At 33.3% G+C, this 14,981-nt stretch overlaps 1 protein-coding gene across 1 annotated transcript; it reads right to left on the bottom strand.

Annotated features, from left to right (window-relative positions):
* Positions 1 to 4,463: 4,463 nt before the first annotated feature.
* On the bottom strand, positions 4,464 to 5,405 carry LOC311175295 (olfactory receptor 4F6-like; the record flags this gene model as incomplete). The annotated part of the gene is made up of 1 exon (XM_084240192.1): positions 4,464 to 5,405. The coding sequence occupies one exon, from the start codon at positions 5,403 to 5,405 to the stop codon at positions 4,464 to 4,466; it is 942 nt and encodes a 313-aa protein (XP_084096318.1).
* Positions 5,406 to 14,981: the final 9,576 nt, after the last annotated feature.

Genomic DNA, 14,981 nt, shown 5'->3' with positions numbered 1-14,981 from the left:
TTATTAATTGAATAATCTATCAGTCCATATTTATACAAATGAATTATTTAAGTTCATTGATGAATATGTGAATAACATATAGTATTTGGTGCTATATGTCAATTATTCTTCAATTATACAAATACAATTGTGTACATGTATGAAGTGTTCACTTGACATACATATATATTGTGGAATGATGAAAATTGTGATAAAAACATCCTTCATTTTCTAGAAAAAACACAGGAACATAAAAGGTCCTTGACGTGAATATTGGTAAAGATTTTTGGATGTGACACCTAAATCACAAGCAAATCCACCAAAAATAAATAGCTGGGATTACCAAAACCTTCTGAAAAACAAACAAACAAAAAAAACCACCAAGAAACTGAAAACAACCTATGGATTAGGAAATTTTTTTATAAATCATGTATCTTTAAAGGGTTATTACCCAAAATTTTTTGGAAAAAAAACTCATAAAACTTCCAAGTAGACCAATTTAGAAGTGGTAAAGGACATGAAAAGACATTTTCCCAGAAAATATATATGATAGGCTAACAAATACATGAAAAGAAGCTCAGCATCATTAGGGAGATGAAAATAAAACTATAATGAGATATACCTTCACACCTAGTAGAATAGCCATCACCACACAGACAAGAGATAACAAATGCTAGTGTGGATATAGAGAAAAGGCAACCCTTGTGCCCTGCTATTGAGTGTAAATTGTAAAACCACCAAGAATTACAATATGGGGAAGCATAAAATATTAATCATATTATGCTAAGTGTGATAAGTTAGATTAAAAAATATATATATATAAATATCAACTTGTGACTTGTATTTACCAGAGGCAAGGAGTGATTGAAAGGAACAACTGGAAGAAGGCAATCAACAGATACAAACTTCCAGTTATTCCAAAGTAATTAAATAAGTATAGGGATGTAATATACAATGATTACTATTGCTGATATAGGCTATTTTACACATAGAATTAACAGAAAAATCTGAGAATTCACATCACAAGGGGATATATTTTTCTTTTCATCATTTTGAGTTCTTTTTTCCCTGTATTTATATAAGAAAATGAATATTACCTGAATCTACTGTGGTAGTAATTATAAGCTATAAATCAATCATCTTCATGCTATGATGTATATTTACAACTTACACTGTAAATTTCTGTTTACAGTATAACTTATACTGTGATATATGTTAATTCACAATAAAATGGTACTGTCCCCTAACAGGCAAAATGATACTGTGCCCTACAGGCAAAATTAGCAGAGGCCAGAAATTTAATAAAACTAATCAAGACAAATGGATGTATCTTAGTCTATAGAAAAGTAAAAGAATTGCAGCTGCTGTGAAAAAACAGCTTGACAGTTTCCCCTGTCATCAACTAATTCCACTCCAGAGGATTGAAAACAGGCATTACAAAAAAAAAAAAAAAAGTGTGCATAAATGTTTGTAGAAGCAATGTCCCCAATAGCCAAAAGGTAGAGGTGATCCAAATGTCCATCATTGATGATAGCATAAACAGTGTGGTATATTCATACAATATTACTTAGCTGTAAAAATTAATGAAATCCGGATGTATGTTAACATGTGGATAAACCTAAAAACATTATATTAAGTAAAATACATCAGATACACAGGGTTCACATAACATAATTCAACTTCTCTGAAATGTCAAGATCAGTCAAATCTATTGTTACAGTTAGTGAATTAGTGGTTGCTAGGAAACAGGAGGATAAGAGAAATGAACCTGATCACAGGTACAGTGTTTCTTTTGAGTGATGAAAATGTTTTTAAATAGTAGAAAAGACAAGTAGGAAGTGTATGTCCAAAAGTTATGGAACCAGGAATACAAATTCACCATCACACATCGATTTTCTCTATTTATTAAATTTGTTGTTACATAAAAGGAAAAACTAAGATTAAGTATGTTAGAAATATATAAAGATTTTAAATGATTTCCAAATGATTTTCTATTATGATTTTAAATTATTTTCTATTTTATAAAATCCTTACTATCAAGCATAAAGTGCATTTCAAAATTCACATTCAGTAAGATTTTCCTGATTGCCTACTGAAATATATACAATATATACAAAATACTTTTGTTAGGTTTTGTCATGAAAACCTCAGCTGCTTTTAAGAAATGAAGACTTTAGTGTAATCACTAATGCTAAAGAACTCTCATCAATGGTACATTTGCAAAAGTGAATTTTCCATTTCATAGTCATAAAACTATATATATTATAGTTTTGTATGTCTCCAGAATATATGTATATCTCCAGAATATATAGCTTCATGTTATGAATTTGAATTTTTTTTTTCATAGAGGTAACTTTTATTTTCATGTTTTCTTTTTGAACTGTCATAGATTAAAATAGTTTACAAATACCTGTTCACAGATTGGTCCTGTTTTATCAATTGTTTTGCTTGGTTTTGTGTTACTGAGTATGCCTTTTACATGTTGTCCCTTTTATTTTATCTTTTTAATTCTTTTAATTATACTGTTGTATTACTTTTTAAAAATATTTTTAAAAAAATTTAGTGTCCACATTTCGTTAAACCCCATCATTCCCTCACTTCAAAGAAACTGGAATTCCACTATTTGGGTTGCCAATTCTGACCCTACTTACTGCTAATGAAAAAAATCAACACATTGTTCTACTTTTATTTCCATTAACCTTCCCCATTAAATAATATAAATTAAAATAATATAAAATAAAATAAACGTTTAATTTATTAGAGAACGAGAATCACATACTATTCTTTCATGTGGAGCTTTACTTTTGTTTAAATATTAAATCTATTACATAATCTATAAAATTCTAAGCACCAATATTGCTGAGGGTCTCCAAATAGCTCTTGATTGCATGGAGTTCATCTTCTAGAAGATTCCTCAGAAAGTGCTTATATATATATGTTGTGACATTCAACAAAGTATTGCAAACTCAAAGGTAATTTCTCTTTTTACTTCTCACATATTTTAAAGTCAGGTTGGATATATGCTATTTATCTCACTAACTTTTTATTTCCTTGAGTGCTTTAGAGAAAATGTGCTTTCATTGTTGCCTTTAGAGATTAACAATGCAGATGACAGCCTGATTTTCTCTCCTACTTTAGTAAAATGACTTTTTTGATACCAGGCTCAGAATAAATTAGGAAATGGGATATTCTGAATTCAAAAATATATTCAAAATATCCAAAACTTTTACAAGGTCATGCCTGGGAATTAACCATATAAGCTAATTTATCTAGATCCCTTACAAAATGTTCATTATATAGATTTTGATCTGTTACTTCTGACACATTAGAAAAGTCTGAAATACAAATTCTATTTTAAATTCCATCATTTCCAAATTTTACAAATATTGGAGGTCATCTGCCCAGTACTTTTTAACCGTCTTTTCTGAACTTTTCTTAACTCTATATTTAATTAATTTCATTTTCAATGCTTTGAATTACTCCCTGTATTTTTCACTGTAATTTTGGCCAATGTATTCTTCTTTGAGTACCTAATGGTTTATTCTTTGTTTATGAAATGATTTTGCCAAGTTAAAATTCAGTTCTAGTTTAAGTTGGCTCTATTTTTAGATATTTCTTTTCAGAAATATTGAATTTCTGATTCTTTTATATCTTGAGTTGCAGTTTTAATGACATTTTCTTTGTCATGGAATATTATCACATTGTTTCACCACTTCATGGTTGGAATCATTGTTGCTTTGTAAAGATTTCAAAGTAAAAAGATTTTAAAAGTAGTTAAATTGTTATTTGATATTGTTTCAAAAGAAAAAAAAAGCTCTGAAAATTTGATAAATGATCTTACCAAGAAGTACTTAAAATTTAGGATGGATTGCTTCAGAGGAAAGATTTAACTCCTAAAGGTAAAAGATATAGTTCCAATTATGAAAGAGGAGACACTACAGAATTCAGACTACAAGACTATAACATGTAATCTACAATGAAGCAAACCCCATCTACTATAGTAATATAATTGTTTTGCATATGTGTTGATGTTTTTTTCAGGTTTTTAGTCTTAGATTTTTGCTTGAATTAGAGTGTGGCTGCTCAGTACCACATTTCAAACATTATCAAGCAAATGTCAGAAAGGAAAATATCAAGAGTCAAAACAAAATCTGAAAATATAGCAGGTGGCCTGGATTTCATTTTAAAAAATGTTTATTCTATGAATTACAAAATATAGGTCAGAGTGTGTTTTAAGAATTTGAAAATATAAAAACTATAAAATAGATTATACATAATAATTAATACCAAAGTCAAGTTACAAGTCAGTAACTTGGAATGATTTATCCAAGACTATTTGACCTCATGAATTAAGAAAATAAATTGTCTCAAGAAAGTATAATGTTTAAAACTTCATGATTACAGTAGTGGTATCTTTCAGAAGATACTACTATCTTTTAAAGAGCTAAATAGCCAAATAGCTCCTTCTAAATAGCTACCATGAGCTATTTAGGAGAGCGCCTCAAACTCAGTAACTGGCTACTCAGTCTCCTCATTGAGGACTTCATATCTTTGTTTCTCAATGTGTAAATGGCAGGATTCAGAATGGGTGTAATCAAAAAATCCAAAATGGCAAGAAACTTATCTGCTGGCACTGTGGGAAATGGCCATATGTATATAAACATGCATGGTCCAAAGAATAAAATAACCACTGTGATGTGAGCTGACAGAGTAGAGAGGGCCTTAGACAAACCAGAAGGAGAGCTTTTCCATACAGTGAGCAGAATGTAGATATAGGAAATAATCAATAAGAAGAAGGTTCCCATGGAAATAAATCCACTGTTGGCAGTCACCATAAATTCCATTTTGTATGTGTCCATGCAAGAAAGTTTGATGAACCAAGGAAGGTCACAGTAAAAACTATCTATCTCATTAGGACCACAGAAAGGTAAATGGACAACAAAAGCCAACTGGACCACAGAGTGAATGAGGCCTACAATCCAAGCAGCAGACAAAAGGAAAATGCACATCCGTGGGTTCATGATGGTCAGATAGTGGAGGGGCTTACATATGGCCACATATCGGTCCAAGGCCATGGCGATGAGGAGCACCATCTCAGACCCACCCATGAGATGAAGAACAAATATCTGCATGATACACCCTGGGAAGGATATGGTCCTCAGTCCGGAGGACAGGTTAGAAATCATCTTGGGAACAGTTGCCGAAGAAAAACAGAAATCAATAAATGAGAGATTGGCTAAAAGGAAGTACATGGGAGAATGTAAATGAGGATCAAATGAAACAGTAAGCACAACAAGGAGGTTTCCAAGAAAAATTGTTACATAAAACACTGTAGAGAAGGCAAGGAGGAAATACTGCACTGGCTTAGAGGCAGAAAGTCCGATTAATACAAATTGAGACACTTCAGAGTAGTTAGCTTCATGCATTAGATATTTCTTGTGATGCCTAAAACAACAAAGACAATATTACAAAGATTTCTAATAAAACATTAATATGTAGTAAACATTGAATAATTAAAAAATATTAAATTACATATTAAATGAGACCTCTTTACTAACATTCATAGGTGTTTTGAAAATGGTATGCATTAATATTCTCATTCAACAAATATCCCTGTAAGCATAACCAATATTCCTAACATGCACCTATTAAATGACAAGCAGTATGTCAACTTCTCAGGCAAAACACTAACTCTGATGTGAGGGAGTTTCTGTAAAGGAAAAGAGCAGACTACTATGAGACAAGGTGACTCTTCACAGAAGTGCTTGTTCACATACTGCTAATTAGAGATATCTCTGGAAAGAAAGTTGAGTTGGCCAGACTTGAACATGCCATGGGCAAACACCCTGAGAAAGGTGATTGAGATCAGCCAGGAATAATAGGCCAGGCAGGATGGAAATTTGCATCCATGAAAGACTTATTTTACATCAGTGTGGACATGGTGAACTTATTCCACTAATAGTGCTGGTACAACAGGTAAAACTTGAAAAATTCAGATTTCTGCCTCTCAACATAAACTCAATAACTCAGTTGAATATTTAAATGTAAGCAGCAAATAATAGGATAGAAAAGCCAGTGTATATATAGTCCTTGTTAAAAACTCAGAGAAGAAATAACTGACAGTATCTAAAATATTCTAATCAAAATCACATCAAGTTTACAAAGTTTATAGCTTCTCAAATTTAACTAATAATCAAGAAAAGTTACTTATAGTAATAATAAGTCAAAAATCAAGGTATAAGGCACCAATTAGACCAATGTTTATTTAAAAAATCTACAGACAATATTAATGTCCATGATAGAGAATTAACAAGTCCTCCAACCAGGGAAGGCATTCAGCCATATATATCAATAAAAAAATCAATGTAATAATTTATGTCAATAGTGGACACTGAGCTATAAACCATTGTGGTTTCTATTTAAATTACGCAAATAGAGAAAATATTGAGTATAAAAATAGAAGGAAATCCATTTTAAAACTCTTATCTTCATTAAAAATTAGAATGACATAGATCTTTAATTCATATCATAAAATAGTTCATCTCTGCATTGTATGCATTAATGAATTTGAACCATATGAAATTATTCCTAAACAAAGATGGTCAACTCTCAGTAATAGAGTTCAATATATTAATTTTTCTTTATATAATTTTGACCAGTTTGATGTCAAAATATCAAAATCAAATTACTGATCCTTATTCTGCACCTCAATGAATGCTATGGATACCATACCTGTACTATCATTACCAAGCTTACCAGTTCCACATGAAGTCTTTCTTACTTCACTCCACATGGTCTCTTATGGACACACACCAGCATGGCCTCGGTATCAAACCGAATACTGTGCATCATGACCCCAATGAGCCAAGAGTTATGAAAGTGCAGCCAAGCAGTCAGTAAAGGGCACCAGGAAATCCACAGACATATAGCAGTAATGTGAAGCAAAAGGAAACACTACCGTGATGATGCTTGGAAATGTTGACATAAGTATATAAATGGAGAATTTTGTACCCAATAATTAATTAGTAAAGAAAGATAGACCATTACTGAGCAAAGGATAATGGGTAAGGTAAACAAGAGGGAATGTATTTCAAAGTGGAACAGCAGCAGACACTTCAAAGGCCCTCTCTTAAAGTTTTGATCATGCACACGTATGACCAATGAATTATGTCTGGCTTTCACTGCCTAGCATCGATATTTTGTTTTCTATAAGTGGTTAAAACAATCATGCCTTGATTTTGACTTTAAAAAAATCAATTTTAAATACAAAATAAGATGTTCAAGATGCACTTTCCTTTTAATTAGAGGAAAGTAATGACAACACCATTGAATTAAACATTTAAAAGTGCAGTAAAGTTTCACAACTATGTGAACAACTGTTAACTAACCAGAAATGAGAAGAGGCCAAGGCAGAAAATATTCTCTGTAACAGATTCATTCCCAAGATAAAATAATATTTGAAAGCAGTCTACTGTTAGTTTCTTTACAAGAAATCTATTGCTTGGTGGATTGATACTAAGAAGAAAGAGATGACAGGAAAAGGAAGGAGAAAAAGGAAGTCGGATTCATGGAATAATGGAAAAGGAGTTATGGAAAGAAGCGAAAAAGAGCATCACAGAAGTAAAGAGGAAGCAGCTGCAACACACTAAGGAGGGAGTGGCCCAGAGTCTTGTCTTAATGCTCACTGTTAAAATTCCCCTGCAGTCTCACTGGCTCTCACAACACCTTGGCTGACACCTAAAGCTACCGCAGTATGTCCACAGCCAGTGCCCCCAGACACTCATCTTTCTCTCCACCTAGAAAACTCAGCAACTGCTGGGACACTATTTCAGAAATGCTCAGGTTGATGCATACTTTTGTTTTAACCAAAGGTATCCCTGAGCTTTTCTTCATTTGGCTGATTATTTCTGCTCAAAAATTTTTATCTCTGCACCAGTTACTCAATGATCTTCCCTCTCTCCTCCAGTCTAATCTTTTTTTAAGATTCATTTATTTATTTTTACAAGCACTGGGTACAGTCAGAAGCACGGGAGGGTGAGAGAATTCACCAGAGACAGAGTGGAGAGCAGAATAGGCAGACTGACGAAGTACACTGTTCAGGGGAGCAGTGGGCGGCAGGAGAGATCTCCACGCCATGTGGGACCCTCACCCGGCAGCCAGGGATCGAACCAGCGCCGTAGAGGATGCGGGCAGCTTCGCAACCCAGCACTCAAGTGCTGCGCCACCAGGGAGGCCCTCCAGTCTAATTTTGTGTTCTCCTTCAATACCACATTATACTCGCAAGTTGCTCATGATGCTTTTCATAATAACTACAGGTGACAAGTTTCTGTGTCTGTCCTGCTAGGTCGATGAGCTTCTTGAGAGCAGGATTGTGTCTTATTCTAAATACTAATCCAGGTATTATTGTGAGTTTAGGAAAGTGAGGGGTTAGATAGTTGTGGTTATGCATATGTATATAATTTAATGGATATTCCTGAAATAGTTTCTCAGTAAATAATATCCTACATCTTATCCTTTAGAAAACTGATGGCAATACAATTCTTAAAATACAGCTGCTACTGTAGGAACTGTATGTAATTATGGCAGGTTTGAGAAAAATCACACATATCCACTCATTTCATCAGTCAATATTGAAATATATAATTTTAAATTACTTAAAACAATTCTACAAACATAGTATATCAAACTCACATATGCATTTTGAAGGGAAAATCTCATTCTGTTTAGAAAGACTGTCACCTGTGTGGGTTCAATAAATGCTCACTGAATTGAAAAATAGAACTGAGATGGAATGAAAGGAAGGGAAAAAGAGGCTAGTGAGATATTTTAGACAGTGTGGCAGAGGTACTAAGCATTAATTATAATAGGAAAATAGCAGATAATTTTAGCACCTATTCATTATAATCATACCATCTCCACTTACCTGACCAAAAAAAAAAAATGAACTAAAGAAATAAGTATTCTAACTATTACTAGACTTCTAAGAACTGTTTCCCTCTGTATTATGTGGTTAGTTCTTCTCACAGCTGCTCCAGCTCTATCAATAGCTTTGGTGACCACTTGATGACTCAGTGACCTAGTCCCCAGCACATTCACCTTGGGGGATATATTTTAATTCTCATGACACTAAGAAAAAATGAGTGTTAAAAGTTGGTTTAAAAAATAAATGGAAAGAAAGAAAACTGTTTAATAAAATATGACACTAAAATATCTTCAAGGAAGATCAGTATCTCCTAACATTTTAAAGCCTATTTATAAATATCACATAGACCATTACCAGTGAAAGGGGAATAGCAATTAACAAATTCATTAGTAAGGGCCATTTAAAATCCTTTTGGAAATACATATATGGAGTATCCATGGAAATATTGTACTTGCAGTTTAGCTCATTGTTACAGTTATCCTCCCCATTTCAGATATACTAGTATTAATTAACAGGATTTAAATATATTGGCCAAAGTCACTCTGCTACATCCATAGTCAATAATCAAATGCCAAGGTCACCTGGTGGTGCAAGGGATTAAGATGCAACCTATGAAGCTATCCACAGCCACTGCAGCATGAGTTCGATCCCTGGGCAGGGAGCTACCCACATGGTACAGCAGACCTCTCCTGACTCGCCCGCTGCTCCCCTCAGCAGTGTATTTCAGTCAATCTGCCTATTCTGCTCCCCACTCTGTCTCTGGTGAATCCTCTCACCATCCGCAACTCTGGCTTGTACCCCAGTTCTTATATGCATAATAAATCTTAAAAAAAAATTCAAGTGCCATTACTTTCTGATATCAAAGACCATGGCTTTCATCTCTACACTATACTGCTTCCTTTCATATTATTACTGTAAAACACAAATAAGAGTTAACAGTGGGATTAGCATATAACTTTTCTGAGTGTCTTCACATATATTATCTCATCTATTCTTCCTAACAAAACAGTCAGATGTAAGTGCACCATTCTTCCCTCAGGTTGTGATTTCTCTTAACAGAAGAAAAGGAAAATCAATTTGTTTCCCAGATTCATTCCACTGGTCTTTTTTTTATTTTTTTAAAAATTTATTTATTTTTATACAAGAGCTGAGATACAGGACAAATGCGCAGGAGGTTGAGAGGATTCACCAGAGACAGAGCAGGGAGCAGAACAGGCAGATGACCGAAATACACAGCTGAGGGGAACAGCGGAGCGACAAGAGAGGTCTGCAGCTCCATGTGGGACCCTTGCCGGCAGACCAGGGTCGAACTCACACTGCAGATGTTGCGGACAGCTTCACAGCACTGCACTCAACCCACTATGCCACCGGGGAGGCCCCATTCCCCTGGTCTTTGTGTTCACTAATTTAACCACACTTAACTGAGTTACAGAAATGCTGTTCAGACACACACAGGAAAGCAAATGCCACACATTCTTATCTCAGGACTCTGTTTCAAAATACCGTTTCAACAATCTTGATTTTTGTTAGCTAAATTGCTGTCAACTATTGTATCGGTACTTTTACTAAATTATGTGATGATCAACATTATATGTAAGTGCACACAAAAGCATAATTTTAACAAAAATCAAGCAAAGATAAAGGTAAATGTAAGCAAAATATGATGATGAAACCACATGCCGAACCACTTTGCAATTGAAATCTTAACTTATAATGAAAATATCATTTCCTCATTTATCATTTTCTAGTTTCTAACTGCACCTGCTATTGTTTAACTAAGTTCACACCACATTAATTCTATCAAGGGCACAATTCAGTGACATTTTGTATGATGATAATATTATGCAATCATCACCTTATCACCCAGATAGGAAACGAGTGTCCCTTGAGCATTCACTCTTCCCCCATCTCCCCCTTACCCCTGGAATCTCTCATCTGTTTTCTCTCCTGTGAATTTGCCTATTATGGATATTTTATATCCACTATTATATAAATGAGAACATACAAGATGTAACTTTCAATATATCTTGTTTCTTTCACTCAGCATGTTTTTGAAGTCACTGAAGTGTGTTTCAGTGCATCATTCTTTCATAGCTGAGTAATATTCCTCGGTATGAATAGACCACATTTGTCTATCCATTCATCAGCAGATGCACATTTGGATTGTATTTACCTTTGACTATTGTGACTAGTGCTTTTATGAACATTCATGCATAAATTTTTTAAATACATATTTTCAACTATATCTGCAAATATCTATGAGTGAAATTGATGGGTCATATGATAATCCTATGCCTTATTATTTTGTAAAATAGATGCACCATTTCATACACCTACTAAGAATTCACAGGTTTTCAATTTCTCCCATCCTTGCTAACACTTATTTCTCAATTTCTGTTTTATTTTTGGATATTTGTTTTTAATATAATGGATATCTCAATAGATGTGAAGTAGTATTTTACTGTGGTGTTACTGACCCTCCTTTTCAGAGGTATAGGATCAAATATTTTCAGAGATTTGCTCCCACATCACACCCACCTCCAAGGAGATATATGTATCTTAGTCTATGGTTTCTTTAAAACAATATAGTACAATCAACAAAAGAAAAATTAGACAAAAAATACTTCATCAGAACTAAAGCCTTTTGCATGTCAAAACATACAGGCAAGACAGTGAAATAAAATCTTCAGGTGAGAGAACATTTTGTAACTCATGTGTCGTAGAAGGGTCTGGTAGTAGGATGAATGGTGGTCCTCAAGAAGCTATGTCTATATGCCAATTCCTGAAACTGCTAATGTAATATTATTTGGAAAAGGGCTCTTTGAAATACAGTGAGCATCTTGCAAGAAGAGAATCCTGGATAACCCAAATGACTCTAATTCCAACAGAAAGTGTCCTATTAAGAGACAGAAAACAAGAATACATAATAGAAGACTATGAAGACAGAGATTAGAGGTATGCAGAGTCTGGAAAGGGCCATGGCTCAACCAATATATTTGTATCAGGTTTCTAATTTCTAACGTGGAGAGATAATAAATCTGCTATCTATTCATTAGCCCAGCACTGATGAATGGATAAACAGTGTGGCATATTCATGCAATAGAGTAACACTTGGCCAAAAAAGTGAATGAAATTCTGATATATGTTACAATATGGATGAACCTTGAAAACATTACATAAAGTGAAATAAGTGATAAACACAAGGGCCACATAATGTAATTCCACTTCATTGAAATGTCAAGATTAGTCAATTCTATATAAACAGTAAGTGAATTCATGGTTACTAGGAAATAGGAGGATAAGGGATCTTGGATTGAATGTTACCAGGTACAGTGTTTCTACTGAGTCATGGGAATGTTTTAAAAGTAGGGACAAAAGTATGAAGTATTACATGTGCATAAGTTCAGTAGCAAGGAATACAAAATTCACACACCACAGATTTTCTCTATTTATTGATTTTGTTGTTACATAAAAGGAAAAACTAAGATTAAGTATGATAGAAGTATGTAAAGATTTAACACGATTTTCAGTTGTGCTATTTTTAAGAATCCTCACTATCAGGCATAAGTGTTTCAAAAAATTCACTTGTTTAGTAAGCTTTCACTGACTGTGTTTGAAAGAAACTATAATATATAGAAAATACTGTTTATGTTCTGGCATGTAAACCTTCGTTGCTTTAGGAAGTGAAGTCTTTAGTGAAATCACTAGACATTAAATAACTAATCACTGGTCTACACAGTTAGATCTATATTTGAAAAACTATTCTTCATTATTGGGTTACAAAACCATATATATACATACATATACACACATACACATATATGTATATGTATACATGCATATATGCCCATTTTTCCAGGCCATATAACAGTGTAATTATAGATTTGAACTGTTTTACTTTACATGGAGAAAATTTTTTTCACTACATTTTCTGCTTGAATGTCATAGACTGAAACAGTTTGTTAATGCATGTTCACAGATCTTATTTTTTCAATTGTTTTGCTTGGCTTTATGTAATTTTGAACATGTCTTTGACTATATTGTCTTTTTTATTTGCTCTTTTTTATTCTTCTAAATTTACTTTGGTATAAATTTAATACAAAATATTGAAACTTTCATTAGTGTACAGATTTCATTAAGGAACATCATTCTTTCAACTCAAAGAACACTGGGTTTCTACAATTTGAGTTGTAAATTCTGAAAACTACTTACTGCTGAAGAGAAAATCAACACATTTTTAATGATAAATTTTCTACCCCTTTCCCATTAAAAATGTTTTATTTTTTAGAGATTTAACATTATGTAATATTCTTTCATGTGGAGCCTCATTTTTGTTTGAATTTTAAAGCAATTATAGAATTTATAAATTCTAAGCACCAGTTTTGTCGTAGAGTCCCCAAATAGTTCTTGATTGCATAGAGTTCACTTTCTAGAAGATTCCTCAGAAAAGATTATTATACACACAACATTTGACAAAACCTTCCAAACTTAAAATTATTTCTAATTCTGACACATTTGAAAGACAGACTATATACTACTTATTTTATTTCCTTGAGTGCTCTGAGAGACAATGTGGTTTCACTGCTGTCCTTCAAGATTATTATTGAGAATTCAGATTTCAACCTGATTTTGTCTCCTATTTAGGTAAATGACTTTTCTATATACCAGGCTCACAACAAATTGAGAAATAGGATATTCTGAATTCAAAATATATTCACAGTATCCAATACTTTTACTAGGTTATGAACATATAAGCCAAATTATCCAGAGTCCTAAAAGCCATTTCACTATATTGATTTGGATATTTTGTTTCAGGCACACTAAGACAAGTTTGAAATCACAATTGCATTAATTTCATCATTGTCAAATAATACCAATTTTGGAGGTCATCTGCCCAGTGCTTTATAACTTTCTATCTTGAACCTTTCTTACTTCTATATTTAGTTAATTTCATTTTAAATTCCATTCTTCCTTATTCCCTGTATTTTTCAATATAATTTTGGTCACTGTATTCTTCTTTGAATACCTAGTAGTTTATTCTTCATTTATGAAATGATTTTGTCAAGTTAAATTTTGAGTTCTAGTTGTCTCTTATTTTTAGACATTTCCATTCAGAAATTTTGAATTTTGATTCTTTTATATATTTTTATAAATTCTTTTATAAATTTTGATTCTTTTATATATTTACTTGCAGTTTTAATGAAATTTTCTTTGTAATGGAATAGTACCATATTGTTTCAGCACTTCAATGGATAGAATCAATGTTGCTTTGTAAAGATTTTTTTTTAAAATAATAAATTTTATTTTTATATTCCCCATACAATTGCAGCCCCCCCCATTCTGACCCCAATCCCTCCCCTCCCGCCCCCGCGCTCCTAAAAGTGTCTCTGGTTCATAGTTTTTTGTTGATTTTGATTTTCACTTTCTTATAGTTATTCATTTTCCTGGTCCCTTATTTAAGTTTTCTAGATTCCTGCTATGAGTGAGACCATCCGGTATTTTTCTTTTTCTTTCTGGCTTATTTCGCTGAGCATGATCCCTTCCAGCGCCATCCATGTTGCTGCAAATTGCATGTGTTTATCTTTTTTGAATGCTGAGTAATATTCCATGGTATATATGTACCATATCTTCTTGATCCAGTCATCTATTTTTGGGCATTTGGGTTGTTTCCAAAGCTTAGCTATTGTAAACAGTGCTGCTATAAACATAGGAGTGCAGGTGTTCTTTGGAATTGATGTTTCTGTGTCCTTTGGGTAAATACCTAGGAGTGGAATTGCTGGATCATATGGAAGCTCTATGTTTAGTAGGTCCAGAAATCTCCACACAGCTCTCCACAGTGGTTGGACCAGTTTGTACTCCCTCCAACAGTGCAGAAGAGTTCCTTTTTCTCCACACCCTCGCCAACATTTGTTGTTGCTAGTTTTTTTAATATGTGCCATTCTCACTGGTGTAAGATGGTATCTCATGGTAGTTTTGATTTGCATTTCCCTGATGACAAGTGATGTTGAACATTTTTTCATATGCCTGTTGGCCATTTGCATTTCCTCTTCAGAGAAGTTTCTCTTTAGCTCTTCTGCCC

Source organism: Talpa europaea (genome assembly GCF_964194135.1).
Source record: "Talpa europaea genome assembly, chromosome: 8".
Lineage (NCBI taxonomy): Eukaryota > Metazoa > Chordata > Mammalia > Eulipotyphla > Talpidae > Talpa > Talpa europaea.
The sequence above is the reverse complement of the archived record's forward strand: the minus strand, read 5'-3'. Positions and strand labels throughout refer to the sequence as shown.